The sequence below is a fragment of the Xyrauchen texanus genome, chromosome 27 (genome assembly GCF_025860055.1).
Source record: "Xyrauchen texanus isolate HMW12.3.18 chromosome 27, RBS_HiC_50CHRs, whole genome shotgun sequence".
Taxonomy (NCBI): domain Eukaryota; kingdom Metazoa; phylum Chordata; class Actinopteri; order Cypriniformes; family Catostomidae; genus Xyrauchen; species Xyrauchen texanus.
The window spans coordinates 5,715,289-5,735,176 of NC_068302.1; the positions used below are offsets into that span (position 1 = coordinate 5,715,289).

Sequence of the window (19,888 nt, forward strand, 5' to 3'; positions counted from 1 at the left end):
AGAATGATAATTTCAAGTTAGCACAGATGTTGGAAATGTGACATTATTGAAAAAACATGGGTGATCAACACAGATCTTTAGAAATGAACATGAATACAATGTAGGGAATGTATGGTGGTAATGTGAAAAACTTAAAAAATGTAAGGTGAAAGGTGAGAAAACATTCATGTCCATCAATATATAAAAAAATGACACTGGGCTGTCTGTTTTGATGCAGGCTAGATTCATTTCACCTTGTTATGGATGTTTGAACCTCTATTAGATTACGTTTTGATCCATTAAGAAACTTCTACAACTTTAGTCTAGTAAAATAACCTACTATGAAATATCGAATACTTGAAGACATTTAAGGCTTATTTGCTCAAAACAGAAGACCACCAAGCTAGATCTAGCCATGTGCTCTGTTTTGTAATCTGCACAACACCCAATGTCATTTCATGGACCACATCCAAGTAGATCCATCCTTAGAGACTCTCAGGCTTTATTCACACTGCATATTCTGATTTGGTTTGCAACTAATAATCTTCAGGATCAATGATCTTTAGGACTGACTGTATGTACTGTAAATTTGCAACTGATGAAATCTGGTCCATGTATTCAGACAGTGTAGTTCTATCTGTATCTGGTGTATCTACATCAGTTGCCATAGTAATAATTTAAGCCACAATACAAATATAATTTACTTTTTTAGGCACAATCTACAGTCATGTTTTTATCAAACCACACAATGATGACTCGACATAAGCATTACAGCTTAATTTTCTGTTATAATAGAATTTTCTGAAAAGCTGCTTTGAAACATTGTGTGTTGTTAAAAGTGCTATACAAATAAAAATGACTTGACAACAATGCCAAGATACTTTTTCATACAACAAATGAGATTAGCTGTTAGTGTGAAAAAAGAGGAAGAAAATATGGTAATTTTGCCTATTTTGATAATTAACTAACGATACACATGAGAAAACTTCAGCAATAGAGATATTTTATGCATTCATGCATATTCTGTACAAGGTAAATATCATGTAGTACGCTATATTAGTATACACAGTATGTGAACATCACACAGTTCGAAAGAGAGAGTGAAAATGAATTATTTCAGCTTCAGACAATATTACACAATTTGTATGACGTACATACACGTTGTGTCTCGAATGAAGAAACTATTACTTAATAATGACTAACACATAAATTTAAGTTAAATATATTAAGTTCAAGCATTTTTTTTTCCATTTATAATGCATTTATAGAATTCTTGACCTTGGATGCCAATCCACATTATAAAGTTGACTAGGTCTAAGAAACTATTTACCTAGCTTCAGAGAAGGATGAAATAAAGTACCTGCTAAACCGCAGCTTTCACAGCAGACCATCATAGTCCCAAATAAATAATAAGCAACACACTCTATAAACCAAGAGTAGCGTGTTTTTCTCATCTCTCAGCATCTCATAAGCTTGAGTGCTCTGTTACTGCGAATGGCAGCCTAGAGCCGATCATGGACTTGAAATGCCCTGAGTTCAGTGAAATAGGAGTGATCTATGTCTCCCGCTGTAGGGACACTGACACTGGATCTGCTGTAGGGGTCAATGAGAATGCAGCCAAGGTAGGCAATCACAGTTATGACACAACTCATGTTGCATGAGTTGCTAAGGTGAATGCTAGCAAATGAGTCCGGGTTTAACTGGTCAGTTTGGGGGGTGTGCAAGAAGCATGCAGGGAGCTGATTGGGTCTCACTACACCTGAGTTTTGCACGAGGATCCTAACAATTTCCTGCCTTTATAGACAGCACTAAGATGAGTGCACTGAAATCACAAACATAAAGAGAAAGAGAAGTAAGAAAAAGAGAAAGAGAGAGTAATAGACAAACAACACACATAACATTTGTCGTCCACACCGAATGTATAGGGGACAAATTATGGACTAAAGCATGATATGTAATTCAGCAGTGAGAGTGTTTACAAAATCATATACCATTTTAAATGTACAAACAAACAGCAAAAAAAAACAAGACGCTGTTACAATTGCAGGATATCTTATTAAGGAATAGTTCACCCAAAAATGAACATTCTGTCATCATTTAATTACTTCATATCATTCCAGTCTTTATGCGGAACACAAAAGTATTTTTATGGATATTGTAGGCCAGCTTTTCAATACAGTGGCAGTTGATAATGACTCATTTTAAAACTCTGCAACCTCATGAATTATTTATGCAAATTTATGATGTAATGTCTATAACGTCTCAAAAACATGAATAGCCAACACTCCTGGAAAAAACTAAATTTTTATAGCTCGGTATTATTCAAAACTGCGATGGACTGGCGACCTGTCCAGGGTGTCCCCTGCCTTTCGCCCAATGCTGGCTGGGATAGGCTCCAGCCCCCTGCGACCCTGTACACAGGATAAGCGGTTGACGATGGATGGATGGATGGATGGTATTATTCAAAATGTAAATCATAGTCCCGCAGACCACATCTGTGGACATACATTTTTAGGAAAACTATTTGGCTACCAAAAACTAATTTTGGCTACCAGTTACAAATAAAAAAGGGGAATGGAAAATGCACACAGCAGTCATGCTAAGGGTCTCAGGAGGTTATGAGTATCCTGTTTTAAGCTTTAAAGTGAGTCCCTATCAACTGCTATTTTATTGAGAATACGGACCGAAAAATTGATGAAATTTCTCCTTTTGTGTTACGTAGAAGAAAGAAAGTTATACGAGTTAGGAAAAACATGAGGAAACAAAGTAATTCGAGATTGGAACAAAATGAGGGTGACTAAATAATGACCGAATTTTCCTTTTTGGGTGAACTACTACTTTCCTTTTTGGGTGAACTATTTCTTCAATTAAGTTGTCAATTATAGTTTGTTAATGTTGACAATGTATGATACATATCAGCCATGCTAAGAACATACTGTGGCGATCGAAAATAAATTCCTAATCATTATTAAGTCTTGTATTAACTGACTAGAATGAATAATAAGAACACTTTCACATTTTGTGTTTTAGCACATTATCTGAGTTATTGACAGATTAACATTAGATATGCCCAATACACAATGAAGTGATTAAAGCCTTTGTAAATACTATTCAACATTAAAAGTAAAAAAGTAAGCCAACTGCTCTCGCCAAACAATGCATGAGTTGCCCACCTTACTAGTGATGTCATTAACTGCAACATGAACAAAGATGGAAGCTTCCTCCATGCCTTCCAAATGCACATGCCGATAACCTGAAAAACAAATATTTAAACTAATAAAACAAAAGAAAGTGTCTGATATACTGTACATTGATTTAAGTTTCTTATTTAAAGGGATAGTTTATCCAAAAATGAATCATAATTTTCCCACTGTCATGTTGTTCCAAACCCATATGGCTTACTCCCTTCTGTGGAACACAGAAAAAGATGTCAGGCAGAATGACTGCACCATTCACCATAATTGCATGTTTTTTTTCTTCCCATACAATGAAAGTGAACGGTGACTGTCATTTTGCCTAACATCTTTTGTGCTCAACAGAGGAAAGAAAGTCGTATGGGGTTGGAACAACATGAGGGTGGGTAAATGATGACAGAACTATCAATTCACTGGTTAAACAATGCCTTTAAAGGAAATTGGATCCCACTTTATATTAAGGTCTTTACTAATGTACTAACATTAAAATACATAAAATACAACGTATTTATTGTGTAACTACATGGCTTTCTGCAAAATTCTCAGAAGAATTACATTTGCTTTTTGATCGAGGTTGCTGTATGGGTAGATTAAGGAGTAGGATTATGGTTAGGGGGTAAGGGTTGGGGTTAGGGGTTAAGGTTAACAGTGTAACTACAGATGTAATTAAATGCAGGTACTTTAAATGGAAGTACAATGCAACAACAGATATATACATCGTATCAAATGCATATAGTAATTAAAGACACCTAATATAAAGTGGGTTTAGAAATTGTTTAAAATGAAAGATGGTACCAGGGATCATGCTGTTAAAGGCAATGGTCCTCTGGCCAATATAATCCTGTCCAATTGGGTCGTGATCCCAAACTAGGAAGCGTACAAGAGCAATCTCTGGCATGTGAAGAGTGAAGACAAGAGTCTCTTCCCACATCGGATTAAATCCTAAGAAAAAAACAGAGAAAAAGATTAGTGAATTTATGCAGAAGAAATGGAGTGAATGAAGGAATCGGAGGTGTCAAATTACTTGAAAAATTCACCTGTCTATCTCACTTTCATATAATCACCTGCTTGACCTTCCCAAATGAGACAACACTGGCCACTTAACTGAAATTGCTCTCCTCACATTGACTGAATAACTTAAAGCAGCCAGACTGTTATTACCTTTGATCATATATATACTTTATGGACATGCACTTCTAAGCAAAGGTGTGCTTAGTATTTATTTTATGTCATCTTGGACATTGACACCTAGTGGTGTGGGTGCAACACAACAGTTTTCATTTACAGATGCCATATAAGGTTACTGGTATGACTGAAGACTTCATCTCATGTGAGTGCTCATGATTCTATACATATGTTTCCAAATTACAATATAATATCTTCAGGAGTAAAACTTTTTAAATGAGGAAAAAAATATGGAATGCACCTTTAACAGGTTTGGCTTTTCCATTCATTACAGTGAAGACCGTATTCAAGAGACTTGTGTGCTTCCTTTTTTATTTTCAATGACAAGATTGTCTTAATGGTACTTTCCCCCCAATTTGTATATTTGTGTATATTTTTATAATTACTTTAGGGTCACTTTGGAAAGAAAGCGCCTGCCAAAAAGATAAATGCAAATGTCAATGTAAGCCAAGTTCATGAATTATGGAATTGTTTAGTAGCAACGGGATAGATGTGGTGTGAGTATACATAAATTTACAGCACCTCTTCCAAACAAACACACATTCAGATGTAGTTTACACTTCGAGTAATGACTTCAAAATTTAAAGACACTTTAATGACCAATTCACCAACAATTACAGGTTAAACGTTAAAAGTTAAAGTGTTGTTTGTGTGCGTGTTGTAAAAGATGTCAAGGGATCTGGCTCTCACCATTGTCATCAACCACTCTGGTTTGATCCTTGCAGCAGTCGACTGGTAAACCGATAATCTCAACTTCCACAAATGGGTCAATTATCTAAAGAGAAATGTTCAGAGAGCTTTAAAACAACTCAAAATATCTAACTGTTGGGTAAGATAAAGGTTTCAGAAAGACATCTCTAAAAATTCTTGGTTTCACTTAAATTCAAGGAACGGAATAAAAGCAAACATATTGGCTATCCTTCAAACTCGGCATGTCAAAAAATATAAATAAATAAATCAATTATTGATTGGCACGTTATTTTATCCATCAATTTTTGAGGCATCGATATATTATCATTAGCCGACATTTAAATTAGAAGCCTAATTTGCATGCTTTCCAATTCACTCAGTTTGGATTCTGTTGGATTCTGTTAAATCCAAACTGGATTCTGTTTGAAATAGGGTTGGGATATTCAATATTCTGTTGAAATAGGGTTGGGAGACCACAATGGGGGGATTAAACATTCACTGAAGCAGGTCGCAAGGCACAGGTATCACAACATATGACAGGTGTTTTACAGCTTCTTGCACAGGATGCATACACACAAAAGTTATTTTGAACTTCTTCAAGAATGAAAGAAACATTGATGAGTTTGCAGGCTAGTGTAAACTGGTTTGACAGTCCAAACTGAACGATTAAACATTATTAAGCAATTTCTCTCTATGTACTTTGAAGAGGTTCCATTCAAGCTGTCAAACTACATAAAGACATACTTGTAACTGAAAACACATTCTGTAGGCTATATGAAAGATGCAAATACACAATATATCATCCACTGATGGCTAGCGTAAATAATCTTTGTCCTTTGAGAATGATTCAGGTCGAATTTAATGGAAAAACATGCTAAGTTCATTGGTGTGTGTACGTATCTTCATAGAAAATAATTATTTATAATTTTAGAACGCGGTATGTCATCCACCAGACGCATCTGGTGTGCGACACCCTTTAATTTACACTGCCGCTCACACTATACCAAAGTTGTACTGTGAAATATGTTTAAAGAGACAAAGACTGTTGTGCAACAAGCAGCCGTATTTATATAAGAATAAATGCTGATATATATCCATTATCATCGGTTACATTTTCTGATTATCGATGCGCGAAAAAGGCATCGATCCCAAGCCTATAGTTCACCCAAAAATATAAAAATACTCATAATAATCATGTCATCATCTACTCCCTCTCACATTGTTTCAAACTGGTTGAAGGAAAGTAAACGATTACTGAATTTTCATTTTGGTTACACTATCCCTTTAAATGTGTTGCAAAATCTATTTCATGCTGTCTTCAGGTAATCATTTAATTGCACAGTACAGCGTATCATCTCACAGAACCAAAATGTAGTGCACATTAATATCCAGTGAACTTAAAAGTGTGTGCTCAGGTATTCAGTCACCTCTCCTCGGTCGCCAAGCATGGAGTCTTTGGGTTTAGGTAACTGCTGACCACTGATGATCTTAAGAATCAGCTGTTTCTTCAAGCGGCCGGGTAATGGATCCTCAGCTACTGGATTGAAGGAACCTGACAGAAGAAAGGAAAGGAACGACTTCATATTCAATCTCTGAATGTCAACAACTCTTTTAGGAAGTTCACAGTTTGGCTTCCTAACGCTATTTCAAGTGTTAATAGTTTTTTTTACATGGTATTGTGAAAAGTCTTATTAGATAAATAAAGGGCACATTATTAGATGCTACACAACAACATTTTACTTTTTTTATACTGGAATATCTGCTGTTTAGTGTGTCAATAGGAAATACACATTTTAGATTTATATTTCATGAATAAAAACCTACATGCCATTATTTTTCACAATATCCTCACTATACAACATATTCACAACTGCCTACAATTTCTGCACAGTACTGTAAATAAAATTAATGACCCAAAACAAGCAAATGTTTTTGAAAATACACACCTTCACAAATGCAGAGAGGTTTCTGGATGTAGCCACAGTTGCCGTTGCAGTAGAACTTGGCTCGGTTGAGCTGCAGTACTCGGCCCTCCGACTGGTAGTTCAAAGCCACTGCACAAAAGCATAAAAACTATAAAATTATTCAAAAAATTAAAAAACATTATTTCACAACAATAATTACAATTATACAACAGTTAGCTCCAGTCCTCTAATCTGATAAATAAACTCAGATGAACTGCAAATGGTTTACATGACTATTTACATTTACATGAAACACCTTTATACAAGAATTTACTTCACAACTAGATTTATAGGAATGGCATGTTGTATAATAAACATATAACCTCAAACTTCTGTAAATAAAGTCATGGATGCACCTGCCCACCAACATCTCAATGTGTTATGTGCATACAGTAGGTTTGATTCATTTCATTGCCATTTTTCCAGATGTGTAGGAATTATTTTTCTCTCTTACTCAAGAATTTTTAAAACAAATTATTAACCCTCCTATAGTATTCGGTCATTTTTGGCCAAAATAAAATGTCCTAATTTAATCAAAATGGTTTCCTTTATCTGAGCAGTACAAGACTTTGTGACTTTTCCTCCATTTGCCATCTGAACATACAAAAAAACATTTGGCATGATTCTATAAATATATATATATATATAAAAAAAGAAACACCTTTGGTATTCGTGGTCAAAATTGACAGATCATTGAAAATGAATGGGAAAGACAAAAGAACAGTGCAATGTTTTTCTATGTAGAATACAATAAATACATCCACAATAAATAAAAGCCAGAATGCAGAAAAATGTAGACAAGTTACAGTGTGAGACTCTAAATAATCCTCAGTGCAAAACATACACACCCACTCACACACACACACACACCTTCTGGTCATTGTTGGTATTACAAGTCATCTGTTGTTTTTCAGCAGTCTGACATATTTTGCACTTTGACTTAATACTCATTTTCTTGATATTATTATGCATTTACATTGAGTTATTACATTTGTTCTTCCACATATAATCTTTGATAATGTCTAAATATATATCCAAAAACATGTCTTGTAACAAAATATAAAATTAGGTAACAACAAGCCATCAGACTATACAGTAGGTGGCTACAGCCATCTACTGGCTGTTACTGGCATGACATGTTTTTCAGGTCATGGTATTTGTATTTTGTTTACCAGATGGCAGCAATCTGCCTCCAATTTATGTCACATTCTCATATTTTATTCACGTTTCAACCTATAGAAGTGTAAGTTCTGAATTAAAAAAATAAATACATTTTGTTTGCTTGTTTGAATATGCAAATTAATGGTAAAATTTACATGTAAAAAAGATCAAAATAGCATAAAATCCCAAAATAAATGAATAATTTTATTGTTCTTACTTCAAGGAAGAAATGGTATCATTATCATAATAATAAAGGGTTATACATCTGACCCTTCCAGTCAAAATTATCACAAATACCAAAGGAGCTGCCATTTTTCAATACCATAGGAGGGTTAAATAAAAATAAAAATCTGCAGTGCTGCAATGAGTAACAGGTTCCTAGTATGTTTGAGAAATGCTGTTTATCTGCAATAAATGTGTCTCTGCAATAAATGGTTGTTTGTGGGTGGGACTGGTGTACCCAGATGGCAGCCAGCATTCCAGAAGGGCTGCGGGTTGAAGTTGCTCGAGTCCACACGGTACGGGGAGGGGTATATACGTGAGAGCTGTCGCTGGTTGAATCGTATGAACTGCACAGGCTTCTGCTGCATGAGCTGATGGGCTTTGGTCTCACTCATCGACGACACCTGCCAACTGCTGCTGCCCACTGCAATGCAACACAACACACATGCATCAGATACAATGACATACTGATGGACTGCACTCCAAATTTATTTGTGGGACTTAAGCCATATGAAGAGTGAGTGACATTTTGGTGTTAAAATACTTTCCCTTATTCCAGCTTCATAGGCAGAGACAACTATAAGTAAGCCATTTGTCATAATTTTCTCAAAACCGTAAACACTGTCTCTGGCAACATAAAATTCCTGTTTGTGTTGAGCCAGAACCGCTCTACCAAGGGGGAGCCTAAAAGGATAACAAAACAAAGCATAACGCGGCGGTACACTGGTGAGGAGACAAGGCCGATATCTTTGAATGCATGTCTATTGAGGGGATGCTGGAGTGTGCTGAATAGATTTGGCAATTTATCCAAAGCGACTTACAGAGCCCTTATTACAAGGACAATCCCCCTGGAGCAACCTGGAGTTAAGTGCCTTGCTCAAGGACACAGTGGTGGTGCCTGTGGGGATTGAACTGACAACCTTCTGCTTAACAGTTTAGTGCTTTAGCCCACTACACCACCACCACACATTTGTGAGGAAACAGGTCATCACTTAACAAATTGACTGCCTGTACACTAATCTTCAACGTGTTTTACACTACACAATCCTTTTGGAGTTATTAAGTGTGGAGTTTACTATGATAAAATAGCTGAGAAGTCATGGATGATTTTGTGACACGTAGGTGTCAGTTTACAGCTCAACCCATTCGTATTTATTTATTTATTTTGTATTAATGCTTAAAGAATACATATTAAAAACAGAATGAACAAAAAATGTAAAAACGGGAGTATTTAAATATAATACATTTAAACTTAAAATAGATACACTTTAGAGAATTCCAGTAAATTACAAATTGGAAATGAGTTGCAAACACAATGTTTTCACAGATTTTTTGTTCTTAGACAAGTCAACCAATGTAAGGTATTGCTCAAATTCCTTTTAAAAGACAGCAAAGAGAGGTCTTGAATACTTCGCAAATGTGTGAACTTAGCAAGCAACAGAAGCAAATTTATTATATAAAACTATTTATTATATAGTCCTTTTTTTTTAGATTGGTCACAGTCCACAAATCCAAGTACCACATCCTTCCAAAATAATGCAAACTCATAATAAATGTAACTTTTAATAAATCCTGAAATATCTTGACAAAACTTTTTAGTAAATAGACAACGCCAAAAAAGATGAACAACAGTTTCAGCAGATTCACCACTAAAAGAGCAATTGGAACAAATATATTTTTTTATACTTTCTCATATAATGGTTTGCAGGGTAACACTTGTGAATTATCTTGAAATAAATCTCCTTTGCATTATTTTTCAAAAATAATTTGACAAAAAATAAAGTAACAATATCCTGTTGAAATAATTATTAGACTAATCTATTATTATTTTTACAGAAAGAAGCAAAACACAATCTGCCAACAGGAATATCAGCCAGATCAAGTGAGATTTGGTAACTACGAATCAGTATATTTCAATAAAGCAACCTCACCTGATGGAATAGAACCAAAGACTCTGAAGAATCTGTCACTCACTCAACGTTGTGTCAATATAGGGACACTAGGGGTTGCGCTTGGGAGCCCCAAACACCTCTGATATTTGAGAAAAGGCAAATGATAATTGGGAAGTGGAATTTGCATGTCACACCCCCGGACATACGGGTATAAAAAGGAGCCAGCTTGCAACCACTCATTCAGATTTGTTCTTCGGAGCCGGGCGGTGTTGAAGAAATCCACTGCCGTTCCATTCACCTCTGACGAGAGCAAAGCGAGAGTGTTGAGACTGCTGTTGGATATACGGAGCATTACAAAGGGTTCTCCCCCTCTCTTACAGATAAGTGCAGAGAACACCCCTGGGCACTTCAGCAGCCACACTTGAGCATATTAAGAGAGTATATTTTCTCTAAAAGAGTAGCACTGATGGAGAGCATCTTTTTATAGATGCCTTTCCGTTTATGTGCAGTTTCTGGATGCAGTCGTTATCTCTCCGCCTCTGATGGCCACAATTGCTGTCTTAAGTGCATATGCCGTTGGCAACGTTCGTGGATGGTGTATGTTCTCATTGCGAGAGCATGACCACGGCAACGTTGCGGTCGCGGCTTTCTTTCTTCAGATTGTAAGCCACTCCAGCTGCTCCCCGTCCTGGTTTTTCTGAGTACGGGCACAAGGCTGTGATTGTTAGCGTGTCAGGTGGCTCGCCCCAGGGTGAGTTTAATGTCTCATTTGGGGCTCAGGAGGAGGATGAGCTCTTTATTGCAGCATCGGAGTGTGGGCTGTTACAGTCGGATTCTGAGGCCTCGGCTGGGCTCCCACCTTTGTGTGTGGTCGCCCAGTCTGAGGCCGTCACGGAGCTGATGGCCATGCTCAAGTGGAAGCCTCCACCCTGCCCTGAGCCCTCGCGGCTGTGCTGCTCACAGCCATGCTCTGCCCCAGTTCAGTTCTTCCCGGAGGTGCATGAGGATCTCCCAAAGTCGTGGCACCTTTTACTGCCCGGACCTGTCTTCTGAGTTCCTCCGCTCTCACTGCCCTCGATGGTGGGGTGGGCAGGGGGTACACGGAGGTTCCTCAGTTGGAGCAGGCGATTACCTGTCCTAGGTTTGTAAGTCCACTTCATCCCTGACGGCCAAGGCTTACAATACCGCTCGCCCACCATCTCCTCCTTTGGAGTCAGCAGCTACTGAAGTCATTGCGGGCCACTTACATCCCGGGCGAACTCAATCGCGCAGTGGATGCACTCCAGGGGAGAGTGGAGACCACCCCCAGGTGGTTCACCTGATTTGGAGTTGATTCGGCGAAGTGCAGGTAGACCTGTTTGCTTCCCAGGAATCCTCCCATTGCCCGCTGTGGTACTCCCTGGCCGAGGCCCCCCCTCTGGCCCCGGGGTTTGCGCAAGTATGCGTTTCCCCCAGTGAGCCTGCTTGCACAGACTTTGTGCAAGGTCAGGGAGGATGAAGAACAGCTTGTGTTGGTAGCAACAGAAATATAATTGTGCCACCATATTAATTTATTTCATTACAAAACAAACATTTTATAAAAAAAAGTTTTTGAAATTGATGACTTGGACCAAATTATAAAGAAAAGCAGCCAATAAGTGCCCAACATAGATGGGAACTCCTTCAATACTGTTTAAAATGCATCTCAGGATGATACCTGAGATGTCTACAAAATTAGGCAAAGGGTGACTACTTTGAAGATGCTAAAATATAACAAATTAGTCACAACATAATTCCCTTAGTTCCATTTATGTTATTCCATAGTTTGGTGAATTTACTATTATTCTAAAATGTGAAGAAATAAATTATAATAACAAATAAGAGTTCCAAAACTTTTGACCAGTAGTATGTATATTACATATATATATATATATATATATATATATATATATATATATATATATATATATATATATATATATATATATAACGATTCATTTGACCAAAAATAACGCGTCAAAAAAATTTACGCAATTTACACACCATAATAAGGAAGATTCCTGAGAAATGCAAGCTTGTAGTACCACCTGTTTACTCCAGAGGGCAGTAAGTGAAATTTCAGCTGTATGAGCAACGCACAGTTTATACAGTGAAGAAAACACTTCAGTAGGCAGAACAACGCAAACATGTGTTACATTCTTGCATTCAAAACACTTGAAGGAGCGCAAATGCGAACTAAGGGATCTGAAGATGTGTTTAAATATTGAGTATTAAACTATATTTAACTTGAAACAGTGAACTAAACATTTTATGTTTATATGCAACGCACCCGAGATGCTACACAAGCATGTTTGACGCAGGTGTAGATTGACGGGCTCTTAAACAAGCCCTCATAATAAATGCCAATGATTGACTTATGATCAATAATATGGTAGTAAACAATACATTGTATTCTAAAGCCGCTGTTTGTATTGTCTTATCAATGATTAACTCTTCTGCTACAAGAATGTAATGCATTTTAATTATCTGAATATTTTTATAATGTATATATATATATATATATATATATATATATATATATATATATATATAAGTTTTTAAATATTTAAAGATAACTATGTATAATTATATATTGATATAAATATGTATAATCTTTATATATTGAATTATTGTTATATGAGGGGCATTCTCAGCTAATATTTGTATATGCGATTAATCGCGATTAATTAATCGGGACACCATGTTATTCATTTTATTAAAAGTTTTAATCGATTGACAGCCCTATATATATATATATATATATATATATATATATATATATATATATATATATATATAGTATTGTCATGATCCCTTTAAGAGATATTCTCCTGTTCTCGCCTCACCTTGTGCCTCTAAGTCCAGCATGCCCACAGATTTAGTGTAGACCAGATCTGAGAGCGCTCGCGACAACTTCATGGTCTTTTTCTTTCTGTTAGATTGAATAAAAGCTTTAGACATTAAAGCTGAAACATATTCACACAACATATTTATCCACATTTATGACAATATACAGTATTCTGGACAACAGACACAAATCCACACATGATCAAATCCAGTGTTACCTGCTGTGATGCGGGGGGCCTTTAGACGCCCCACTCGAGCTCTCTTGATCGGTATCTGTGTCCTCAAAACTGGAGGATTTTCTTATTTTTCTCGTCTTTTTCTACAGCAAACAGGTGGAGGTGAGGTGATGTAGTGATAATACATTATAGTGGTTCTGTGTTTACAAAAGTACATGTCTGTGTTTACAGTTGTCAATTTTCCTACTCAGCATATGTCAGGTTAATCATTTTACATTTTATTTGGTCTATACAGTTTATGGTAACACTAAGTAACTTTCATGTTTAATTTATTAATTCATTTTGATTTACAATTTTTTGGGACATCCTATCTAAAACATCTTGGTTACTGTCATAACCTCCGTTTCCTGATGGAGGGAACGTGATGTTGTGTGGATGTAGTTACACTAGGTGTCTCTCTTAAGAGCCTCGGTTACCTCTTATCTTTGAGAAAAGGCCAATGAGAATTGGCAAACAGAATTTGCATGCCCCTCCACCAGACATACGGGTATAAAAGGAGGGAATCGTACATCTGTTCAGACAGGTTTTGAGCGGAGGAGCCGTAAGTAAGGTCCCGGCCATTTCAGCAGCTTTGTAATGTTATGGCAAGAGGGACACAAAGTCTTGTTTCCTCCATCAAGTTCCTCTTCTGTCACTCACTCGTCGTTGTCGATGTAGTGACACTAAGGGTCTCTATTTAAAAACGCCACAACCGTGAACATGTTACGTGGACTGCTTCTGCAGGTGCAAGAAAGCTGTTGTGACTGAAAATAGCAGGTGCATCAGACTGCACATAACCTTCCCCAACTCCCCAAGCGACGTCATATAGTTCCCCACATCCCTGAGGGAGGGAAGCAACGTAACTAGCCTGGGAGCAGGCCGCGTCAGCAGCAGACTTTTCTCTCTCTATGTTTTCTCTCCATAAAGTGTTAGATGCAGCTGGGGCCATCTAACACTATAACACGCATCGGGGAAGGCCCTGCAGAGACCACATCCTGCCCAACAGGGGAGGTTAACATGTGGCAAATACGTCACATGGGCTTACCAGCCACACATGGAAGTGGCACGGTAGTAGGTCCTACCTCAATGGGCCTCTACAAACACAGCAACTGGGGGGGCAGAAGGAGCTCTGCCCAAGGGAGACGCAGGTCCACTGACAGGGGAAAATACATCACAGTAGATATTGGAATAATCAGAACCTGTAAAGCACCTATTCCAGCACAGGCAATTCGGTGCCTGCGGTGGGTCTGGCTGCGAAATTCCTCCGCTGAGTTCAGAGCCAGAGGGCTAGGGAGGAAGGACACCCAGGACACGCAATACACCCAGCCAGCTGTTGTCACCGAATTACTGAATTTTACATATTCGGACCTGTCAAAACACAGGACAAAACCGGCTCAACCCAGAGATTGTAATACCTTGTGATGGTATTGAGTGTTGCCTAGCCCGCCGCTCTGCAGATGTCTGCTGGAGAGATGCCATGGCCAGTCCATACGAGGATGCCACACACCTTATAGAGTGTGCTCAAACCCGGAAGGGTGTCTAAAGCTCTGCGTGCGATCCAAGTGGGTGCGCAAAATACGCACCGGACACAGCAATGCTAAGGCTGGGTCTGCCTCCTCCCGGGGCAGTGCTTGTAGGTTCACTACCTGAACCCTAAAGAAAGGGGTCGTAGGAACCTTGGGCACGTAGCCCGGTTGGGGTCTCAGGAAGTCGTGAGAGTCTGCTGGACTGGGCTCCAGGCAAGGGTCGCTGACAGAGAATGCTTGCAGGTCTCCAACCTTCTTGATGGAAGTAAGTGTAATCAGGAGGGTGGTCATTAAAGAGAGGGCCTTTAGTCCGACTGATACTAGCGGCTCAAAGGGGGCTCTCCGAAGGTCCAAGAGGACAACGGAGAGATCCCATGAGGGGAACAGGCATAGCCTAGGAGGGTTCAGCCTCCGGGCGCCTCTAAAGAACATGATGATCAGGTCATGCTACCCAAAAGACTTACCGTCCACTGCATCGTGGTGAGCTGCTACGACAGCTACATAGACCTTCAAGGTGGAGGGGGACAGCCACCCCTCCAGCCTCTCCTGATTATTCCAAGGGAGCACTGACCGACTGGGCACCTCTGCGGGTATTCAGATTGGGAAGAACACACATTTGTTAATAAGTGCCACTAGGCATAAAGTCTGGTAGAGGGAGCTCTGGCTTGAGTGATCGTGTCTTTGACGTCTGGTGGTAGACCATTTTAGACCTTCCACATCCCGTCCAGGGGCCAGACATATAGGTTCTAGATGTCTGGGCGTGGATGCAAAAGGGTTCCCCATCCCTGAGATAGAAGGTCCTTCCTCAGGGGAATTTGCCAGGGAGGTGCTGTCACGAGGAGCGTGAGATCCGAAAACCATGTCCGAGTGGGCCAGTAGGGGGCCATGAGAATGCCTTTTTCCTCATCCTGCTTGACATTGCACAGAACTTGTGCAAGTAGGCTCACTGGGGAAACTTGTACTTACACAGCCCACGGGGCCAGCTGTGTGCCAGCGCGTCTGTGCCAAGGGGGGCTTCTATCAGAGTGTGCCAGAGTTGGCAGTGGGTGGAATCTTGGGAGGTGAACAGATCTACCTGTACTGTGCAGAATCAGCTGGACCAACTGAGGGTGGAGTCTCCACTATCCGCTGAGCGTTACCTGTTGTGACAGCGCGTCCACTGTGGCGTTTAGAGTGGGATATGAGTGGCATACAGCGACCTCAGTCAAAGGAGGAGATGGCGGGCAGGTTGCGACATAAGTGAATAAGTGACGGCAGGAAGGGGTGAAGGTCACACGGTATGTGCTGCGGTGCCATGCCCATCTCGTGACTCAAGTCTGAAGCAGTGCTGAAGCCAGTGCTGAAGCAGTCTTATATACATCAACTCGAGCTGCGCGACCATCGCTGAGGATGCCATATGCCCCAGGAGCCTCTGAAATTGTTTCAGTGGAACCACTGTGCCCGGTCTGAATGTACTCAGGCAGTTCAGCACCGACTGCACGCGCTCGCTCGTGAGGCGTGCAGTCATTGAGACTGAGTCTAACTCCATGCCGAGAAAAGAGATGCTCTGAGCCGGGGAGAGCTTGCTCTTTTCCCAGTTGACCTGAAGCCCTAAAAGGCTGAAGTGCGTGAGAAACAAGTCCCTGTGTGCACAGAGTAACTGTCGAGAGTGTGCTAAGATTAGCCAGTCGTCGAGGTAGTTGAGTATGCAAATGCCCACTTCCCTTAACGGGGCAAGAGCTGCCTCTGCGACTTTCGTGAAGAAGGGAGGGGACAGGGACAGACTAAAGGGGAGGACCTTGTACTGATACGCCTGGCCACCGAAAGGGTCTGTGACGGGGTAATATTGAGACGTGAAAGTACGCATCCTTCAGGTCTACCGCCGCGAACCAATCTTGATGCCGGACGCATGTCAGAATACATTTCTGTGTCAGCATCTTGAACTGGAGTCTGTGTAAGGTCAGGTTCAGTCCGCCATGACACTTTTCGATGCAGTGGCGAAAATTTCATCCAGCTCGGGTGGTCCAAAAGAGACATCAGACTGGCCGTAAGGTGAGCCGGTCTCATCATGGACCCGGACGGAGGCAGACGAGCGTGCTGGGGAGTGGGTTGTCCATGGGGTTTTACCTGGCTAAACCACGAACGATGAACTCCCGAAATCGCCCCCAGTGTCAGCCGCGCCGGCCCTACATCCGTGGGTAGAAGGTGCGACATGGTTGCGGCTGGAGTGGCTTTCCCCCGGAAGAAGAAAAGCCACAACCGCAACATTGCCATGGTCATGTTCTCACAATGAACCATCCACAAATGGTGCCTCAGTGTGTTCTCTGCCCAGACACGTGAGGCAGTGCGTGTGGCCATCTGAAGCAGAGAGGTAACGACTGCAGCCAGAAATAACACAAGGACGGAAAGGCATCTTGAAAAAGACGCATCTTTAAAAAGATGTTCAAGGGGAGACGCACAGGGGAGTAGACTGCACTTATTTGCACCATATCTCCAACAGCATACGCTCTTGTAGAGGCTAGTGGAACACAACCGCTCGGCTCCAAAGAAAAAATCTGTCTGAACAGACACAGCTTCCCTCCTTTTATACCCGTATATCCGGCGGAGGGGAATGCAAATTCTGTTCGCCAATTCTCATTGGCCTATTCTTAAAGATAAGAGGTAACCGAAGCGCTCAAGAGAGACCCCTAGTGTCACTAGAGTATTCCAGAATGCCGTGCAATTATGCATATTTTATTATTCATCATTCATTAAGTATGAATAATTGATTACACAGATATGCATCAGCGAAGAGAGTACGTATAAGACACAAACATATTTTTTGGTGTATGTTCAGCTTAAGAGGAAATGTTGTTGTTTTAGTGTGTGTGCATACATATGCACAGTAATCTATACCTTGCGTTTGGAGAAGCTCCCCATGAACGATCGAGCCAGACGTTTGTTGCCTCCAATGTTGGCCTCATCTCCAGTGTCAGTGCCATCTTCCTGCTTTCCCTGAATTCAAAACACATTCATTATACTGTAGCATAGCCTACTATAAAGTCCATTGAAAATCTGGGCAGGGGCATGTGGAAGAAATATACAGAAACATGCAATAGACACTGATTATGACAAAGTCAATTTTACACAGTCACAATTATAATGAACAGAATAACACAGGATTTTCTGTAACACTTTACAATGAGGTTATATCTGTTAACATTATGTGATGCAATATTAAACATGTACAACCTAATGCTGGGTAAGTATAGTTAGTTTATGTTATAAGTTAACATGAACACTGAACGACAGTATATTTAGATGTTAACACTAACCAATATTAATAAATGCTGTAAAACAAATTGTTCATTGTTAGTTCAGAATCAGAATCAGATTTATTGCCAAGTACGCTTACACATACAAGGAATTTGTCTTGGTGACAGGAGCTTCCAGTGTACAACAATACAAACAATACCAAAAACCGCAGCAAGACATAGGTAATTAAAACAAAAAAGAGAAGAAATAAATAATTATACATAAACGTACATACACTCACCTTCATACATACCCACATACACACACACTTTGTGCAAATCTATTACAATCTGTTATATAAGAACAAAAATAGAGTATATTATGTACAGAGCAATGTAAGTAATGGCAGAAGGGGATATGTTGGATAATATAAATAGACTTAAACTGTGTATTGCACATAATTATTGCTCAATGGGGCAATTGAATGCCCCATTGTACATGCTACATGCTAACTCTAATGCATTAACAAATGTAAATGTGTTTTTGTAAAAACCTTATTGTAAAGTGTTACTGAAATTCCATGATAAACATTTGATAAAGACATTTAGTGGTTTGTTCTTGATTAAAGCAGAATATATGCATACAAACAGATGCTTTATAATTAATAAAAGAATGCTTGATTTAAAAAAGTCTGGAAATGGATGGAAAACCTGTACATTTTTAACCATGCTCACTAGGTGGCGCAAACAACCTGTTAAAAAAATAATTTGAAGGGTCATATGGTGGAAAATTTGATTTTTCTTGCTTTCTTGAAATTAAATTAAAGTATGTACTATGTAGACATATTCTAACATTCACAATACAAATCTGCCTGCAGTTCACTCACACTATTTATGAAAAATAAGCTGCAACACAATGAGAACATTAATACATGACCATCCATATTTACACATAAACACCTATTCAGCATTTAGCAACTTGCCCATGGAGAATAGGCTAACTTTGCCTTCCAGCATAGTTCACAATATCACAACAGAGGTTATTTACTTTACAGAAGTCCTAAAGGTACAGTAAAAAAACAAACAAAAACAGCCTGCTTAATTGAAAGTGTCAGGGAGAGTGTGGAAAATGGTCAGGAGAAACTAAATACTATTGTCTTTGGTGCAAAAAACTTTAAGCAACCTTGCCAGGAGCACAACAATGGGCCGTCAAGGAGAGAGGTGTAATAGTGCTGTTTGACTAATAAAAGCCTTTTGAGTATGTGCTCAAATAACCACACACATCTGTACAAGGGTACAAGGAACTTTATGAGTGAAAGGCAAAAGGACAGTTAGGAACTGAAGTAAATTATGATACCTTTCAGTGTTGGGGAGAAGTTATCAAAAGACAAGGGCTTGCTACTTCCCTGAGCCAAAAGATCCCACCCCCATGTCTCTACAATGTTCTGATGCACTTATATAGGTGTTGCTATATGGTTGCTAGGGTGCTCCGGATGGTTGCTAGGCAGTTGCCAATGTTTTATTATGTAGCTAGGTGTTGTTAGCATTTCTTAGCATGTAGCTAGGCATTGCTTGCATGGTGTTGCTAGCATGTTTTAGCATGCAGCTAGGCTTTGCTAGCATGTTTTAGCATGTGGCTAGGTATTGCAAGCATGTGGCTAGGTATTGCAAGCATGTTGCTAGGTGTTTCTAGCATAATTTAGCATAGTGCTAGTCATTGCTAGCATGTTTTAGCTTTAGTTAGTTAAGATTTTAACCTCCTTGACAGATTTCAGGAAATCAC

At 39.4% G+C, this 19,888-nt stretch overlaps 1 protein-coding gene across 1 annotated transcript in view; it reads right to left on the reverse strand.

Moving 5' to 3' along the window:
• LOC127621271 (1-phosphatidylinositol 4,5-bisphosphate phosphodiesterase eta-2-like) overlaps positions 1 to 19,888 on the reverse strand; it is a 243,621-nt gene that overhangs the window by 20,348 nt on the left and 203,385 nt on the right. The window contains exons 13-21 of the mRNA XM_052094791.1: positions 17,768 to 17,866; positions 13,371 to 13,471; positions 13,152 to 13,237; positions 8,634 to 8,819; positions 6,995 to 7,102; positions 6,476 to 6,600; positions 5,049 to 5,133; positions 3,969 to 4,115; positions 3,153 to 3,232 (exon numbers count right to left, since the gene is read on the reverse strand). Coding sequence (XP_051950751.1) covers positions 3,153 to 3,232; positions 3,969 to 4,115; positions 5,049 to 5,133; positions 6,476 to 6,600; positions 6,995 to 7,102; positions 8,634 to 8,819; positions 13,152 to 13,237; positions 13,371 to 13,471; positions 17,768 to 17,866 — 1,017 coding nt within the window. The remainder of the gene's footprint in view (positions 1 to 3,152; positions 3,233 to 3,968; positions 4,116 to 5,048; positions 5,134 to 6,475; positions 6,601 to 6,994; positions 7,103 to 8,633; positions 8,820 to 13,151; positions 13,238 to 13,370; positions 13,472 to 17,767; positions 17,867 to 19,888) is intronic.